The 19,641-nt window shown below is 48.5% G+C and overlaps 1 protein-coding gene across 1 annotated transcript in view; it reads right to left on the bottom strand.

Annotated features, from left to right (window-relative positions):
* Slc24a3 (solute carrier family 24 (sodium/potassium/calcium exchanger), member 3) overlaps nt 1-19,641 on the bottom strand; it is a gene marked incomplete at its 5' end in the record, with an annotated part of 452,308 nt that overhangs the window by 165,307 nt on the left and 267,360 nt on the right. The window contains 1 exon segment of the mRNA XM_005380939.2: nt 13,430-13,506. Coding sequence (XP_005380996.1) covers nt 13,430-13,506 — 77 coding nt within the window.

Raw genomic sequence — 19,641 nt, 5'->3', positions numbered from 1 at the left:
AGTCCTGGGTAGAAGAGCTTGCATCAAGGAATTTATGGGCAAACAGCTCCTAGGAGTCTTGGCAGAAATGGTGAAGAGAACCTTAGGAAATAAATCTCTCAAACAAAGAGGACTTTGGTAGTTACGGTCACACATGCTGATCATAAAGATGGACACTTGGTCTCATCTTGGGTGCCCAGCCTGGGGGACTGGGAGGACTGATGATTAATGATTTATCACAAATGTCCTCCCCCTAGACACTAGAGATCTGGTTCCAAGTTCATCAGGGCAAGAAGTTATGCAAATTGACAGGGCAAGAGACTACTGAGGTTCCTCTAATAGAATAGAAGAGTCCCACATTTAAAATATTTGAGAAAGTCTTCTGGCTCATTTGAACAGGAGAAAAAGTAACAGGAATCACAGGGAAGTGGACGGGTCACCCATGGTGTGGCCTCTGGGACATCTACTGGGCAGAGTCATGAAGTCTGGGCAAACAGGCCTGCACATTGTCACCTGGATGCATCCCAGGCCCAATGGGCTCAGGAAACGGAAGCTGTTTTCCCAAATCTCCCCTCTGCCCAGCCGCAATCGATGACATGTTTGGGCACCTTTCACATATGGGACACTGAGTTTGGTTGCTGAAATAATACCTTAGTGGTTAGAAGCCAGGCCTTCAGGGAAAGAATTTAACTCAATAGAAGTTGGAGAACATTGTGATCCTCATTAAGGATGACATTTGTTTAGATGTCATGTCTTTGTGTAAATGCTCATCAAGGACTCTGAGTCACTGCTGAATTGTGAAATAGACATGTCTTCGCAGGAGAAGGTCTCACTGCTGGTAGGCCTTTGCAATGCCAGGCTACCTGGTCATCTTTCAGAGAGGTGAGGCACTCTGCTGCTCCAATTTGTACATGCTTGCTTCAGCTTGCTCTTTCTTGCCTCATAAGCTGCAGTGTTCTCTGTTTTTCACTAGTTACACATTTCTCCAAGAAGCCCTAGCTCTCAAAGTCCATCTTGTTATATGTAGGATTGATGGAGCACCCAGAGCCATCAACTGATAGAACACTGGCTGATAATTTGGCCTTACCATCCAAGTGGACAGACCTGATACCCAGCAGCCAAGACGTCAAGCATAATTGCTGGGATCATTTGTCAGGGACTGCACGGTCCATGAGCAATTCCTCCATGCAGAGGGCCATGCTGGGCATTATGGAGACTAAAAGATGGCTCAGGAGTGGTCCCAGCTCTCTAACACTAAGCCAGGAAGGGGGAGGATGTGACATGTCCCAGAAGAAGAAGAGAGCACAGGGGGAGTTCGCTTGAGGAGGGATGTTGTCACAGAGCCCCACTTTTACTTGTGAGAAGAATTTTTAGGAGGAGATGGCATCTAGCTGACCTGCGGGATTCTAAGAGACCAAAGCTGAAGGTGTCCCAGCCAGGCAAAAGGCAAAGGCAGGCTTTGGGATCAGTTTTTGCTAGACTCGTAATATATGGATGTGCAGAAGAGGAAAAATAACTCTGGTAAGACAGTTGGGACATGAGTGTGGAGACAGGACATCTAAGCCCTGCAATAACAGTGGTGACACTGACTAATATTACTGAATCTGCACTATGGGGCTGGCCCTCCTCTTCACATTGGGCATGGACTGATTTCTTTAACCTTCACCCAGAGAGCTTTATGAAGCAGATACACTCATTATCCTCATTTCGTAGGAAAAACAAGACGCAGAGAAGAAAAGTAGCTCATGCCTTTGCTTTGGGTAGGAATGTACTGCAACAGTAATGCTCTTCTCCCATCCAGCCCTCATGCTTCCTGCCCTAGCCTGTGACCCAGGGAGACTGAGGGCCTTGCCTCATCCCAAAGCATTTGTTTCCTTCTCTCTGTACTCTTGTGTGCTGGGTCTGCCTTTGGATTTAACACGTCCTGTTCATTCTACCACCACTTTGCGGGCTTGGTGTGTAGTCTGGCTGAGCTACGACCTGCCTGTGTGACCTTTAATTCTGTGGGCCTCAGTTTCCCCATCTGTGTATGGGGATGAGGCCAGTACCCACCCCATAAGGATAGATAAAAGAAAGCATTGTCACTGAGGCTTAGTCCCGTGCCCAGCACTTTCCAGGTCTGAGGAAACATTAACTTCTAGTCTGGTCACCGCTTCTACCCAGCACACACCACCCATGTAAATGATCTTACTGGGTTCAGTCTGTTCCCTTCCAGTCAACACTGGGCTCCCCCAGCACCAGATCAATTCATCAGGCTGTCTCCAAATTCTCCCCTGCCACCTCCCCAGCCTCAAAGGGTCCGCATGGCCTGTGGGGAAAAGCAAGACTGTCTGACTGCCTGGTTCAAATCTGTGTGACCTTTAATTCTGTGGACCTCAGTTTCCCCATCTGTGTATGGGGATGAGGCCAGCACCCACCCCATAAGGATAGATAAAGGAAAGCATTGTCATTGAGGCTTAGTCCAGTGTCCAGCACTTAACAGGCCTGAGAAAGCATTAAGTCAGACAGAGGTCCCCTCAGTCAGAGGTGCGCTCATCACACACTCCCAGCCTGGGGATGTGGAGAGCGGGGAGACCCACAGGCTGGCACTGGCCAGGACCTGCAGAACGTGGGCACAGGTGCAGGCCTGCTCCATCTGTGGTGACTCCCTGGGCAAGAGCTGGTACATGTCACAGCAGATGCTGCTGGTGCCCGTCCTCATATTGGGCCTTCCATGTCCCTGAGGAGCCCAGCCCACAGTGATTGTCCATTTGCATAAGACCTCTGGGGCCCACTTGCCTCTAGGGCTGTGGGGTCAAGTGGGATACTAGGGGGTAAGAACCCCAAGCAACCCTCAACCAGTGTTTGGGAAGAGTCAGTGGATAAATGATCTGGTCTCCTTGTACCCTGTTTAGGGTAATGTGAGGTGGATCTTCTCTGCTATTGGCCAATTCCCTGGTGGGATCAGTTCCAGCTGCCCTGGCCACTGGGCTGCCTCCTGGGATCACCCCCAGAGGAAGTGCCTGTCAGAGCCTTGTCAGGGTACGGCTTCCAGGGGAACCAGCCTAAGACATGTTCTGGCTACAGGGTTCTTCTGTCGCACGTTATGGGGGCAGAGGGGGTGACCGCTGGGGACAGTGAGTTTGGAACACTGTACATATTTAGGTTTCTGGGGTGCAGAAGCTTCTTTGTGGTAAGGTTAGGATTTTTTTTGGTTAAACTCAAAACCCTTATCTGGAGTCTCTATGTTGTATCAGGGAGATGGGGCAGGGAATGGAGCAGGAGGAAGAGGGAGAGATAGAATAAAAACCAAAGTTCTAGCTGGCGAGCATTTATCCTGAAGTCTCAGGCATGGTAAACACAGCTTTTGTAGTGAGGTTTTCCAGAGAACAAACTTGGAAGGAATCTGTAGTACTGATAAAGAGCAAAACCCACTAAGTCCCAGGACTGAACATACATGGGGGTGTTTTCTGATAAAGTAGAGCTTTCCATTGAGTATTTTATCCAGAATGAATTGTTGAGTATTTCCTGCTGATTAGTTTTTTGGGCTATGACATGATAAATTCAAATGGCAGTGTGTCACTGCTGACTTAGCTTTTGTACTCATATATTTGTTGGTAGAACTATGTCCTCATAAATTGTAAATAGTCTAGGTAGCTATAATACGTTTTCTGTGATGACTGGCCATGCCATCTTAGAGCAACAGCTAATAAGTTTATTCACTATATGAAAATAATAAGATAAAACTAAAATATTGAAGAGTGGAAGAGGTGGACCCCATAATGAGATAAGTTGAAGAAGAGTATACAGCAGGCTGCAGGTATTTGGTGTTCTCACATAAACATCTGGTATCTAAGCGAGGTGCACTGTCTCTGCTGCAGGGGAAGGATAAGGTAAAACATGAAATTATCTCTCTGCCACCTCTACTTGGGGACCTCATGAAAGTAACTTTGGAAGCATCTGCTCCAAAAGACAGTCCTTGAAGTGCTTCCTATCTCGCTTTGGGTTCAGGACATGAATCAGAGGGATGACAGGTCAGCTCACCCACATCATTTTCTCTGGGTGCCATGAAGGGACTGGAATCTCTGGACTCTTTCTCTTCTGTGATCTCAGGGCTGTTGGTGGTTAAGCATAAGAGGAACTTGATGCCAGGGATGCGGTGCAAGTTACTGAACCGGAAGTGGGGTGTGTGTCAGAGAGAGAGCTGGGGAACAGATCAGGGAATGAAAGGCAGGCAGTTAATAGGGGTGTGTTATCAAGCAGGCTACTGGGGTAGTAGTTATAGCTCCCTCCTGTCAGGAGATCCTCGGGGACAGGGTAGGATATGTATTTCAGTTAGTCCAACCAAGGGAGCTGAAGTAGTTATCCACCACCAAATCTCTTCTGTCTAAGTGCTATTTCTGGAGCTGTTAATTTCCTAGCACACAGGAGCTGTCCTGCCTTCCAGAACGGGATTCAGAAAAGCCCAGTGTTACAGGGGATCTGCTGGTGGGGGCTGCACAGGTAGCAAGTCCTACAGGGCTCCTGTGGGATATGATCTGCTCAGTAAGCTAGGCTCCGCCAAGAGCCTCAAATACCTGCTTTCAGGTGCCCTTCAATGCAACCCACCAAGGGAGTGCTGTATTTGTCTCTAGCGACTGATGAACTCTGAGGGTCAGCAAGCCAAAGCAATTGCCCACGACGACAAACCAGTACGTGGAAGAGCCAGCCTGGAATTCACTGAATGTGTGGAGCCGTTGCACTTTACATCTGCTTAGGGCTGCTGGGTTCAACCCACCAGCAAGCATGCAGCGAGCACGAGGGACCCCTGCGTGGACGCAAGCCTCCTGAATGAGTCGCAGGGGCTAGGAGGGGTCAAGTGACTTAAGATCTGTCGAAACAGACTAATTTACTCTCTCTGTACTAATCCTCTCTGGACACCAGTTTTAGCGCTGTGTTGACACTGACAAATTAAGGACGTGCTCAGCACTTTTCCAAGAGTAAACAGCAAATTCCACAAGCTGTTCTAATCATTTTTCTCTTCCAGGGTGAAATCCCTTAACCAAACACGCCTGCCCAGAGGGTGAATTGTGCTGGGACCTCCTTGACCAGATCATTTAGGTCCCTAAGATCTCAAAGCCCCCTTGGTTATATTTACTCCAAAGTGTTTTACTGATGCTGTTGTAAATGAGATCTGTGTAATTTCATTTTCAGATAGTTTACTGTGACTGTGTAGCAAAGCTAATGACTTATGTAGCCTGATTTGGCAGCTTTCAACTTTACTGCTAGGGTTTTCTATATATAAGATCATGCCCTCAACAGGCAATTTCACTTCTTCCTTTCCTAGTTTGTAGTTAATAATGATATATTTTATACCTCATATTGCTAAATAAGTGAATTTTACTTACTTATTTATTTTTGCAGTTCTGGAGACTGAATTCTGGGCCTTGGGCATGCTAGGCAGGTGCTCTACCATCAGCTACATGCTCAGGCATCAAAAAGTGGGTTTTAACTATTCCCAACACAAAAAGTTTTAAGTATGTAAGGTTACAGATATGTTAATTAGCTTGCTTTGGCCATTCCAAAACGTATACATGTGTCAAAACATCATACTACCCCTAAAATAACGCACTTATTGTTTGTTTACTTAAACAATTAAAAGTTGAAAGCCCCCTTGGCAGGTAGGAGGACGCTGCCCCTGAGTCCCAGTCTGGGTGGAAAGGCCCACTGCAGATGGATCTCTCGGGCAACACCAGTCAGATTGCTGCTAAGGCCAGTGGCTCTGTCCGAACGGCCCTGGCCCTGGCCCATGACAGGAGATGCTTTCTGACAGCTGCTGTTCTAGGGTGTGAGGCAGAGAGAAGGCAGAGACCAAAGCATCCAACACTTACTGAGCTGCTGTCATGTGCTACACTTTCCAGATGGGCAAACCGAGGTCAGGAGAAGGTCTGGGGCTTGTTTCAGAACATTGCGTGCGTTGGTAATGCACGTTCTCTGACTCCTACCCCGGGCAGCCCTCCTCTCCCCAGGGTGTCATATCTTGTCCTTGTGTCTAGAAGCCTGGAAGCTGTTGGTTCCACCTATGCACACTGCTTGCTGGAACGGCTAAGCCTAGGCCGTCTCGAACAGGATGGAGGGAAAGAACAGATCCGCTAACCTCCCTGGCCATGTCTGTTGCTTGATTTCCAGTGTGCAGTATAAGGGAAGGAAGCTGAGGCGCTGCGCTACAATGTACAGCTAGGCCTTCTAGGGGGACACCCAGCTGCATGTGGCTATTTACATTTACACTAGTTAAAATGAAAAGAAACAAAAACCAGTGCATCTGTGACACCAGCCACCCTTGATGGGCTCACAGCTACCTGTGACGGGGACATTCATACCGGATAGCTCAGACTCAGAGCAAGTTGCTCCACACAGAAAGGTCAGTTGGACAGGGATGATCTCTGAGGAGAAAGTTGAGATCCAGAGCCAAAGAAACCAAAGCAGAGCTTGGCAAGCCTAGACTTACCCTTGGGGTGCAGTGGGGATGAGCTTTGATGTAGCAAGGGCTGGGGGAGGCGGGGCTGGGAAAGGGGCCTCCTCTCCTTCCGCGGGCCCCTGGCCCCTCTGCCCTTAAGGTCTGGCTACTGCATCAGTTTGTTTATTCTTTGGCTCTTCACAAAAGCAGCCTGGGCCTGGGGGAGCACATCTAAGGAAACCATTCTCCAGATATTCAAATTAAACAGCAGAAATGACTGGAAGTCATCTGTTTAGTGAGGTTCCTTCCAGAGCCAAGCTTTTCCCCTACCCAAGGACAGAAGGTGAAGAGAAAGAGGGAGTAAGGGAGCCCCCTGCCTGGGCTGGGGCTCCCCTCACCTCAGGCTCCTTCAACAAAGGACCCTGATTAGCCTTCAAGTTTGCTGGGGTTGGGGACAGCTGGGGTGTGGGGCTGAGCATCCCCTTTCAGAGCTGCCCTGCTCCTCAACCTTCCCAGCAAAGCTGGTAGGTGAAGACCTGAGCAGGGTCCCCAGCTCAGGTGGGCTGGTGACCCACAGCCAGGCAGGAGAAAACCGATTTGGAGCAATGTGTGACTTAGGAGGCTGGGAATGAAGAAACAGACCAGGGCAGCGGGGAGAGAGCAGGAGGGCGGGAGTGCAGCCCACACAGTGTTTGGGTGGAGCGGAGTGGGGCCTACATCTTCAGGGAGAACAGGGCTGCACTCGGAGGAGGGGAGGCAGTCACTCAGGACCCGGCTGGGCTGAGGGTACTCCAACACCAAGGAGACGGGGAACGGAGCCACAAATCCCCGAGAGCCAGAGGGAGGACTCTGCTCAAACAGCCTCCCGGCTGCCCCACTGCCCCGTCTCACTCCGTTGACTCCATCCCAGGGGCTGCCTGCAGTACTCTCTGGTTTCCTCCGCAGCTCTGAGGAGCAGGAGGTCGGTGTAGGCCCCTGTGACAGAAAGCAGCCCATGCATAAAAGCCAAAGCTGGTCTGGGACTGAGAGAGAATTTGGATGTAGGCACAAAGTACATTTCCCAGAAGAGGTAAACTCCATGGGCTGCAGGAGGAGATGTAAGTGTGGATGGGAGTTGAAGGGGCCAGGGAAGATGGCTAATCTTGGGATAAAGCCCTGGGCATCACCACATGGGGACACCAAAAAGAGTGACCTCAGTGGCTCTCTTCGCCATTCCTGGACCTCCACGTGTGGAAGTCCTGTCTTGGTGGCCCTGCACAGGAATCTGGACTCCCAGAATGATCCAGCTATAAAAGCCCATCTCCATCATTACAAGCTGCTATTGGCACTAGACACATGGTGGAGTGAAACAGGACAAGTGGGCAAAGGAGTCCACACTCCCGGAAGGTGAGCTGAGGCGGATGGCCAGGGGCTCCCACAGGGCCCATGCATCCCTTTTGCTGCCCTGGGAATCCAGAGGTGGCCCTAGTGGCAGCCCCCCTAATAAAACATACCCAGGCTTTAGAACATGAAGATGGAAAACAGAAACTGACTTGCTGGTATTTCTTCGTGTTATTTGGTTTCTATGATGCTGGAAATCAAAGTCAGGCTCTCACCCATGATATACAAGCACCGTGCCACTGAGCTCCATCCCTGGCCCTCTCTCTGTCAATGTTTCCTTCCTGGGCACATCCACTGTCACTTGTGAGTTGCTGGGCCAGTTAGCAGCCCTTCTCTCAAACTGACTCACTGAGAATTTGCCTTAGTAAGGACAGAATCATTTTTAGGTTGTGATATTTTATACTATGGCTACATGCAAGCATACAGAAGTATCTCCCAGCTGGACCAGAAGAACTACATTAAAAGGGGAAGGAAGGTTCAAAACTTACAAAAAAAAATGCTTCCAAAAGCTGACCAGGTACAGAGAGAGTATTTATTCCTGCTATAGAGTTTGATCTCTTCAGGATGGACCGCTGCCCACACTCATTTTGAGAAAGAAATTTCAAATACTGATTATTTAAAGCTTCTTTTACTGGAAGAGAAATGATAATCTCAAAGATTCAGCTACCTATGTCATGCAGGATAATCAGAAAAAATTTGCAAGGCATTTATAAATCACAGCTCTACAAAATTACCTCTTTCCACTCTCTGGGGCAGGCTCAATGAGTTTATGAGGGGTGCAAATTTCTGCACAGACAGGAAATCCTGCTTGAATGTCTCAGTATTATGAGAGTGGGATACAAAGCAATTTCCAAGACAAGTGTGTTTTCTTGGGCAGATTCATTGTTGATATAATCAGAAAGACCATGGATTGCCTCACTGGTAAAGACCTCATACATGAAGAACAGGGGAAAGACCAGAAACTTTTAAGTGCAATCTCAGAGTTTAGGAATTCTGAAATCCACAAAAACAGAAAGGTCTAAGGGGAAATTAAAGCTGTAGTGCTTGGCAAGTTGAGCCAGAAATAGCTGTTTTGAGTTCCACAAATCACACACAGAAGAGGGAAGTATTTACATGAAAGGAAAATACAAGCAAGCTTGGACATTTTGCATTTACAGATTGAGCCATCTGTGTCCCCAAGCCCGTACCCAGCTGAGGCTCAAGCTGCAGGCCTGGGTGGAAAGCAAATTCCTGGGCCCACATGGAAGAGTGTGAAGGCGAGTTGAGTTGCAAAGTCAGATCAGGCTGCTCAGGACTGAAAAGCACTTCGTGCTTTGCTGGAGACCTGTGATTACAGCCACTGGCCCTCTCTCTGGCAGCCTGGGATGACATGACAAACCTGCCGGGATGCTCTGTTGAAGTCCATCCCTTTTGTTACCCAGATGAGACAAACCCAACGCTTCAGAGGCCCAGTGATGGCCTGGTGATGTTCACCACCCCTAGATGGACCCTTGCTCCTCGGGACAGCTGGGACTCTGGGATCCCCTGCCCAAATGGCCCTGAGCCTTCCCAATCGCCTGCATGGGCCGTCCCCACTGGACAGTTGGGGGGACAATTCTGGTCACCTCAGGCTATGCCTGGCCTCATTTAACCTTAACCTTAGGCAAAGAGGGATGGTAGAGAAGTGTTGGGATCAGATGTGCTCCCCACCACTCCCAACATGGCAGCTAAGTTAGCTTGGAGTGTCCCCCAATGCAAGGTCCCACCACTCTCCCACACACACTTCCTCAGTCTCCACCCCAGTATCTTTCGTTTCTCCTCCTTTCAGCCCCCCTGAACTCTCACACATCTATATCCTTGACTGTGGGATTTCTCACTTCTGCCTGGAATCCCCTCTCTCCATTCTGCTTTGGCAACTGTCTGTATACTCTCCAAAATAGCACCACCTTGGCCCTCCTGTCTGTGAGCTCCAAAGTGCGCAGTGTAGACCATAGCCAGCGCATCATGCATCCAGTGGATACTGGATCCACTGTCTATGCAGTCTCACTGTATGTAACCTACAGCATCACTCTTGCTTTCAAGTTCTCTGTCCTTACGTTACTCAAATCTGCTACTCACGCTCCCCATTAAATTGTCCATATCCTGAAATTCTACTATATTTGATTTCTTTTCATAATTTCTATTTTTTCTATTTTTTTAACCAAACCAGACACTCATATTTTATATTATTTAACTCATTTAGTTTACTGCTTATTATTTCTTCAAGCACATCAAACATTTTATTAGTAAAAATCCTTTATCTGTTTAATTAAATCCTTTCTAAGCTCACTGGACATCTTATGAATTTGCTTATGTGTTTCTTCTTTGAGCTCTTCAAACATTTTGACCACTTGGTTTTGAGTTCTTTGCTCATAGCTCCCTGTATTTCAGCGCCCATGAGATCAGCTTGTGGGGAGTTAGAGGGTTTTGGAGGCATCCTGTTGCTTTGCTGTCTTTTGCTTCTGTTGTTTTTGTGTTGCAGGTTGAACATGAGTAATGCATGGTGGATGAGGCCACCTCTGGGCTGTATAGAGGGCCCCCACTCTGCTCCCATACTGCAGGGGCTCCGGAAGAGCTGTCTAGCTGTCTGCATGCAGGAAGTCCATATTTAGCTTCTTGCCATTTTGACTCATACATTCACCTGTTTCCTGCCAGCCACTGAAATGCCAACCATTTGCCTTTGCAGGGCTTCTTACACTCACTGATGTTCATAGAGCAATTCCGAAGCATTCTAAAGGAGCTGGGTGACATGGTAAATGAAGAGGATGCACCTTCATTCTTGTACTAAACAAAAGTCACTGTGCAACTTTTTTTTTTTTTTTTTTTTTTTGGTACCAGGAATCGAAGTAGGACCTTGAGCTTGCAAGGCAGTCACCATGCTGCTGAGCTATATCCCCGGCTACTGTGCAACTTGCAATGTTCACTGTGCTAAACACCATCCAGAGGGGTTTTTCCTGTGAGGTTTATGTCCTGGCAGGGGAGCCTGTAGTGGGCAGGATGCTGCTAGAGCCACTCTTCACCTTGGAGTGCATCAGCAGCCCATCCTAACATTTGTGTCTGCTCACAGAGGCGGCCTCCTGCTCCACCTGGCTCTTCCCTGGACCACTTGTGTGCCTGTGGAGCCCAGGCAGCAGGTCCAAGCTTGCTCTGGAAGGGCCCTACACAGACCAGAAGCAGGTTCCAGGCTATGTGCATGGGGAACTCTAGGTTTCTTTGAGGGGATGGGCATTGACTCCTGAGCAAGGAGCAGAGGAAGGGACCAGGGACCAGTGTCCACTGTTGCAAGGAGGTGTCTGGGGGTGACACTGCCATTACAGGTGCTCACTTTCAAGCCAGCATAGACCTGCACCATGAAAGCCTGATAGCCTTATGGGGATGTGTGGCTCTTGAGAACAGAGGGAAATGCATGCCCCTCGGCCTGCAGGTGGTGAGGTGGAGGTGGGGAGAGAGAGCACAGACAGTGAACATCCTCACTGTTTGTGCTGACAGGGGAAATATTGTATCTCAGATGTCAAGGTGGCAGAGTGCTGAGGGTTACCAACAAATTCTGGATCCCCCTCAGTGCCTGGGTCTTCTCAGCTTTGGGACAGAGGAGTCTGTGTGGCGCCGAAGGTGGCACCGTATTAATTGCTCAGTGCATGAGACTCTCGGGAAGGGGAGAGGGTTGGGAGGGCCCCAGAGTTCTCATTCATTTGGTGTTTATAGAGAATGTTTTTGCTAAAAGGAGATGTTCCAAGCTCCCCCACCTCTCTGAGTGAGAGTGAGGGAGGAGAAAGAGGTGAGGGCTGACTGTTTTCCCTGGAAGAAAGTCAAGTTCAGGTGACTCACAGATCTATTTTTTTTTCTTTTTTTTTTTTTGGTTTTTCTCCGGTATCGGGAACTGAACTCATGACCTCGCACATGCCAGGCAGGCGCTTTGGGGGCTGAGCTAAATCCCCAGCCCTACTCACAGATCTAGAGAGGTGAACCATCCTACCAGCAGCCATTCACCAGGCCAGGTGTCTTAATCACTTTCTTACTGCTGGGACAAAGTACCTAACATGCACAAGTTAAGGAGGAAAGGTTTATTTTAGTTTACATTTCATAGAGGTTTCAGTCCAGAGTTCCAAGGCAGGGCTGGATGATGGAGGCATGGCATGGAGAAAGCATTCATGGCATGGCAGGCAAGAGGCAGCCTTCCTTTCCCTTTGTATTCCATCCAGGCCACAAGCCTATTGGTTGGTGCCAGCCACACTCAGGGTGGGGCTTCCCTGTTCAGTAATTCCATCACCTACAACTGTGCTAAACCAATTGATGGCCTAGTCCAGTCATCACACAGCCATGATCCAGCCACCTCCAGAATGCCACACCTATGAGGACATGAGGCTTTGGGGGCACATCTAGATACAAGCTGTAACACCAGGACAGTAGAAATGAGCCTTAAAGCCATGTCTGACCTGATCCCAGAGCACTAGAGTGCCTGCCTACTGTCTGCCTGAAAATTAAGTTCTCTGTCCTCTCCCTTGGCTCAGGGTGGGCTTGTGATTGCAATGAATATGATGTGAAGATGCTGTGTGACTTCCAAAGCCATGAGGTGTCCTCTTTATTCATCATAACCCCTCCTCTCCCAACCCTGAGCTGCCACCTAGAAGTCTGACCTCCACAGTGGGAAGGCCACAGGTAGGGCTCTGGCTGATGTCCCATCTGAGTCACCCTGGCCTAGGCACCAGCCATGAAAGTGGAGAACACTTTTGCAAGGAGCCCCTTCAGCACTAGAGCTACAGCCCTAACACCCAAGATGTTCCACGGAAGGCCCCAGATTGCATGGAGCAGAGCTGTACTCCTACCATACCCTTTGGGAACAATTGACACACAGAACCCATGAGCAAAACAAAATAGTGATTGGGATGTCACTAAATGTGGGGGGCTTGTTTCAGTGCAATAAATGACCAGAATGGGATTAGGAGCCCTCTGGGGAAGAGGAAACAACACAGAGAAGGGAAGCAGGGATGTGTCTGGTCCAGACTTCGGTCACACATGCTACGCAAATTCTCCCGATGGGAACAACGCAAATCAAACGCCTCAGCCCTATTGAAGACGCTAAGACAATGGTGAACATTACAAGGCCAGGAGGAAGGGAACAGGTGCTCACTGATAGCTGACACAGCAGACACACTTGTTGCCATTGTGTTTAGTCCACAGCTTAGCAAACGCTTTGTCCCCACCCTGTGCCAAGAACAGGTGTGAGAATAAAATCAGACATAAAACAAAGTCTCTACTCTACAGGGCTTACAGGGGAAAGAGGTCCCACAGACACTAAGTGAATGACTACATAATGACAGGTTTCATGGAAAAAATCAAGCACAGAGAGAGAAAGTATGACACTTAGGGAGGCTGCTGGGCAAAGGGCTCCCTGAGGAGCTGAGAGAGAAGAGCGCGTCAGACTAAAGAATGCAGGACTATTTGATTTCAGGGCCTACTCTTGGGCACTGATATGAAGGAAAGAGTTCAGATAGATGTCACCTAACTTTATCAGCTTTTGGCCTTTAGAAGGCAGGGCATTCCAAGAAGGCTCCGCCATGGCTCAGAGGATCCCACCAGGCACATGGACAGGAGGGCGGGGCCGGTCCTCTGGAAGGAGGTACGAGGGGTACTTACACAGAGCACATGGAGGACCACCGCCCCTTGTCTTCTGTCCTCGTTGGTGAAGATGTCATTGGGAAATTCGTGGAGCGCTAAGAACAAAGACAGAAAACCAACTCAGTACAGAGGACAATATTCTCAGTGCCCGAAGCTGGGACAAAGTCACAAGCCTCTATTTTACAGGAGTTCGCTAACTCCTCTCTTTTAATATGCAGTTCACTAACGTGGATGAAAATAACTACATAGTCAAGTTCACAAATTTCTAGCCACAATTTAGCATATATGTCCTTCAAATAAGAATGTAAGGGACAAACCACAGTAGCATTAGCAGGACCCAAGATTCTGCCCCCAATAGACATGTTCACACTAGACATGGCAGACGGGTTCATACTAGAGTTGGCCCTTGGTACCCATGTGGGATTGGATCTAGGATCCCAAGGGAGGCCAAAATCTGTGTACGCTTGAGTCTCTTATATAAAATGGTATGGTATTTTCACACAACCTACACACATCCTCCTGTATGTGAAGTCCTCTCTGGATGACCTGTAATACCTAATACAATATAAAAGCTATGTAAGTAGTGGCACTGCAGCATTTAGGGTATAACAACAAGCCAAAGTCTGTACATGTTCAGTACAGACACAATTTTTAAAAAATATTTTCATTCACACTTGACTGAACACATGGACACAGCGCTTGTGGAGATAAGGACTGACATTCATTATGTCCCTGTAGTTCACCCTGGTCACTTCACCATTATGGTGTCTGGGGTGTCCCCACTGCGACTTAAAGCTTAATGAGGAAGCACATGAACTATGGTCTCACTGACATTCTCTAACATCCCCACAATTTCAGTGCAGTAAGATCAGCATCCTTTTGTAACCTGATGTACTTTGTTATTTGCAATGGAAAATGTTTTTCTAAGCAGGGCCCATGGGCTCCACTGGGTGACCAGAGGGGCCCTGCTCCAAGCTGCCAGGCATTTTTGTCCTTCTTCTGCAGTGACTAAGGCAAGCATGTCCCAAGGGCCAGAGAAGGTCTTAGACAGTCACAGGTAGGACATCAAGGAACCCTCTGTAGATCCTGGCCAGGCCCTGCCCAGTGTCTACCACAGCCTGCTGCAGACGGGGCCTATGGGCCAGGTGGCTGCAACAGTATCAAGTATTTCTCACAGCCCGGGAGGGCAGGAGCCTGAGCCCAGGTGCTGGCATGCTCAGGCTCTCAGGAAGGCCCTCTTCGTGGCCTGCAGACAGCTGCCCTGACTTGTCCTTACAGAGCCTGGGAGAGCTCTGGTATCTTCCTCTACTTCTAAGGGCACTAATCCTCTGCTGAGGGTTCCACTCTAGGGATCTCACATGGGATCTCAATCACCTCCCACAGATGATCCCACCTCCAAATGCCTTCACATTAGAGATTAGGACTTTAACACATGGATTTGGGGGGAGGTGGGCACAAGCATGTAGCCTATGGCATGTCCTGAAGAACTGGAAAGGAGGAGACTCAGAGTCTAAAAAGATACAGAAGTTTCTGGAGAGAGAACCCACAATTTACAAATCGTAACTGGCTTCAGCCCACAGCAGTGGCATGTGTAGCAGAGGCGGCAGAAGGGAGTTCTTGGGCGTGAACTCAGGATAAACCATCGCTGTGACTTGCATTCTGAATCCAGCATGGCAGGCCCCACGTGTCGAGACTCCTACTGTCGCCAACCAGACTGTAAGGTGTCCCCCTACCCAGCATTTGACTCCACCATGTCAGAAGCTGCTTTTGTTCATCTGCAAAGGATGCTGTCAGATGACCCTGCAGCGTGGTTGGTGACATAGGACAAGACGCATCACTGGATCCAGGACAGCAGCTTCCCTGAGTGACCCCTGACACTCACCCTTCATTTCAGGCAGCTGTCCACATGCGCTGGGCACAGCCTGCCAGGTGCACACTGGATTTCACCATGGAGGCCCTCATGGTTCTCAAGCATCATGGGAGTTCATCTTCCTGAGGAAAGGGGGCTGTGGGGTCAGGGAAGTGTCTTCATCTACAGCTGGGCAGCTCAATCCCAGCACTGTCACAGTGGGGCCTTGGTGACACGTCACTGCACTTCCTGGCCTCCATGTGCCTGTCGGCCACCAGATCCATGCACTCTGAGGTTTCTCCTCGCTACTCCCTCTGGTCCAAGCACACAGGACAACCCTGTGCACACAGCGGTGCCTTGGGTGTGTGAGTCGGGCTGAGAACCCTGAGCACAGCAGAGCCCAGGTACAGTGCAGGGAGGAGTGAGTCAGCTCACTCCGCTGGCCTGTGAGTCTAGGCAGAGCTGCGGGAGCTTGCATCCTGGAGACCACGAAGACCCCTCGTGAACCCCATACTCTGGTGCCCTGCAGTTTTAGCACAGATGCAGCTGTACCGGAGGACAGTATGGAGCCCAGTGATGCACTGGACGGGAAGGCCCGGCCAGCACTTTCTGGGCTCAGTTCCCTCTTCTGTGAACAGAAGGACACAGAGTACACTCCAGGGGGCAGATGTCAACTTCTAATGCCAACTCGAAAAGAATTGGGGCTTTTCTTAGGTGGCAGCTCAGGTGCTCACTGCCTTTGGGAAGGTGGCATTTCTGGTGGGTAGCTGGTTGTGTCTTACATCAGAGACCACAGTGGGGAACCAGGTCCAGGTCAATACCACTCAGACCACATGGAGCCCAATGCCTTCCCTTGCAGACATGGCAGACGGGTTCATACTAGAGTTGGCCCTTGGTACCCATGTGGGATTGGATCTACGATCCCAAGGGATCAGATCATGTGGAGCCCAATGCCTTCCCTTGCAGTGCTGTGAAGAGCACACACTGTGTCTGTGAAATACCTGCCACCATGCTCCCAGGGGCCACTGTCTCTCTTCTGCTCTAGATGCTGAAATCCAGTGACTGCCAACTCCTGCCTGCCTTGCGTTGGCCTCTCTTCCACAGGATGGTGTTTGGTCATGGGAACTGCATGAGTAGCATGTGCCTCCCTTGTTCAGGTCTTGGGGCCATGTGGCTCAGAGGGTATGTCGGGACAGTAACATGTGCAGGGAGAATGGGGCAGCCTGGCCCCACTGAGAACTCCTTCAAATACCTTTGAAGTCTCTTTCTGCTTTTTCTCTTTCATCCCCCAATTTTCCTTCTGGTTCATCCCACCGGCCCTGGAGCCAGCAGCAGCATCAGTGCAGTTCCCATGGAAACCAGAGCCCTGAGCAGAGGGGATCCCCATTTCCAAAGCAGCAGCAATCAGCAGTCCTGCTTCTGTGTCTTGGCTGTGTCCATGAGGACCAAATTGGATGGGCCTAAAGAGAGGTCTGCAGAGAAGGGGAAACTGTTTTGTTTTATCTGAGAGAACATGCAGCAGGGTCATTCGTACCATCTTTAGACATACTCACTGCATGTTTACCCAGGAGCAGCCCAGGACAGAGATGAGCACATCCTAGAGAGGACAGACTCTTCACCAAGTCTGAGCAAAAGGAATCTGGGGTGCCACAGCCATCAAGACAGCAGGCTGTCATCCCAGTGACCTTCCTATAACAAAGCACCCAGTGCAAATCGATTGACTGGTCTCCTGGGACCGCTCCCACATGCTGCCCTAATGTTGTCCACCCCTCCCTGCACCAGTGGGTGACTTCACACTTGTTCAGACACTTTCATCAACCTTACCGCTCCTCCCACTGTACCCCAGCAAAACTCGCTGCTTCCACTTTCCCTGCCTGGAACATTCTAAACTCTTCCAGGTGACGTGTTTACTAGGCCTCCCACAAGCCTCTCCAGTTCTTTCTCTGGGACTATATTGTACCACACAAGCATCCATCAAATGACTTCCACCCATACTGCAGTTACGTGTTCATCCATATGGACCTCAGGTCCTGGCACACTGTGAGCTCCCTGAAGAAGAGAGCCCTGTCATTTGTCTCTGTCACCAGTCCCCATCAGGCAGGGGTTCATGAGGGTGAAATAAATGTCAGGCAAGTACCACTGGGAATGATCAGTGAGGACCTTTCTCTCAGGAGGTGGTTTTTATATAAAGACAGAATTATTAGCTGAGAAGTGGAGTGGGGAGGGACATTTCAATAAATTCCCAACAACTGGATCATAACTCTGGCTTCTAATAGGGTTGTTCACAAGTATTCCTGTTCTTTTTGTCCCAGAGACTTGGAAGGAGTACTTTCTGCATCCCGTCATGGTTAGTTGGGGTTATGAAGCTAGGTTGGCCAGTGAAGTGTTTGGATAATGACATGTATCCCAGCTAGCTTCGAAAGTCAGGGCCTAACTTGCCACCTTGCATTTTATGATCTCAGTATTCCTAAAAACATGTGTCAGGATGGATTTTCCATCCATCTGGACCTTGAATGATATATCAGGATCCCCAACCTTGATTTTGACCTTCTGTGCAGGCAAGATGAATAAAAAGTAAGCTGCCTTTATGGCGACTGAGATTTGAAGGGTATTTGTTACCCAGCACATCCTAGCCTGTCCTGAGTGATGCTAGAGTTTATATAGTCCTTGGTATCCTTGGCCTTCTGCACATAAAACCTTGGCTTGGAGCAGATTTTGGTTGTCTTCTCCACAAGGCTGGGACACAGGTAGCAGGGTGTTTGTTCTTTTGTCTCTTGGTATCTGGCAAAATGCCCGCCACACAGCAGTCACTCAATGAGTGTTCATTTAGAATTAACATACTTTTCATGACTGAAGGTCCTTCAACAAAATTATCCACAAGAGAACCTGTATGAAAGTATATGTTAGTTGAGCAACTTTATTGGAAATGATTGGGATCAGAAGTGTTTCAAATTTTGGCTTTTTTTTGGACTTTGCCTGGACATAATGAGACACCTTAGAGTTGATATGCAAGTCCAAATGCAAAATCCATTGTTTCATATACACACAGGCTGAAGGTAATTTTATACAGTATTTTAAACTACTTTGTGCATGAAATGAAGTTTCATGGAGTGGAATTTTCCACTTGTGGGGCCCTGCCAGTACTTAAAGAACTTCAGATTGGAGACCATTGTGGATTTTAGATTTTAGGATTAGGTGTGGTCAACCCATATATGTACAACTGAAATTTCTGAATGTTTCGTCTCTGGAAATGATTTAGAGGCATGTATGCAAGAAGGAGATTATCAAGCAGAAAGAGGATGCTGGGTATTCTAGGGAGCTACAGGTTACTCCGAGATCATGTTTTGAATCTGTGCCTGATTCTAAGGACTATGGCTTAATTACTTTGAAAAATTTATTAACAAATCAATACAATGCCAAAAGGCACATATTTAGTTATCCCTTACCATGTTCTGGATACCACACTCAATCTCAGTTATAGAAAGACAAAGCAGGCATGAAGGATTGACACTGATTGCAGGAGAGGTTAAGCCAGGGGCAAGGGAACACATGACATTGCAAAATCATCTGAGTAGTTCAGGATCCCGAATTTAAGAAGAGAACTCACTCTTATGGAGTGCACAAATATACATTTCTCACATTTTCACTGGTTTTACATAATATAAAGTGTATCCCCAAAGTACAGATAAGTAATGTGAGGCCCACAGAAAGTAAGTAACCAGCCCAAGTCTACATGGATATCAGTCGAGCAGCAGGGATCAAAGTGGGATCTGACTTCCTAGCATATTCATTCCATCATAATAGAAGGCAGAATCAACCCCCCATATTCTGTATTTAAGGGCATAAATCCTTCCCCACAGGAACCAGAAAAGCTCAGATTCAAATGGACCAATGCACGAAGGGAAGGAAGATCATGAAAAAATATCTGTGTGAAGGAGGATGTAAGAACAGGTCATGGTAATGAAGAGCCTTATACAATTATCGATCACAAATGCACTACCAGTTAAGCCCATCAAAAAAAAACTAGATCAGACAAAGGCTTGTGAGATAACAGTTGCTTACCACGGGGAACCATGGTTTCATAAGAGCTTGGAGACGTGGATTTGAACTCCTCCTTTACCACTCATGAGTTCTATGACTGTGGGAAAATGTTTTCATTTTCTAAGACTCCGGAGTCTTAGTGTCTTAATACGCAAAGCAGGAGAATGAAAACAGCACCAGTTCATGTGGTTATGTGACAATGAATTGTGAAGATGCTTATGAAATATGGAAAGTCTAGAACCAGGTAAGTAATTATCAACTGGCAGCTCTTCTTGACTTTAAAAAGTAGTGGAGAGGGGCTCCCCCAGCCCCCCACGCCTTGCGCCCAGGCAGCGAGTTC

The sequence above is a fragment of the Chinchilla lanigera genome, unplaced genomic scaffold (assembly GCF_000276665.1).
Source record: "Chinchilla lanigera isolate Chin_1 unplaced genomic scaffold, ChiLan1.0 scaffold00014, whole genome shotgun sequence".
In the NCBI taxonomy this organism is placed as follows: domain Eukaryota; kingdom Metazoa; phylum Chordata; class Mammalia; order Rodentia; family Chinchillidae; genus Chinchilla; species Chinchilla lanigera.
The sequence above is the reverse complement of the archived record's forward strand: the minus strand, read 5'-3'. Positions and strand labels throughout refer to the sequence as shown.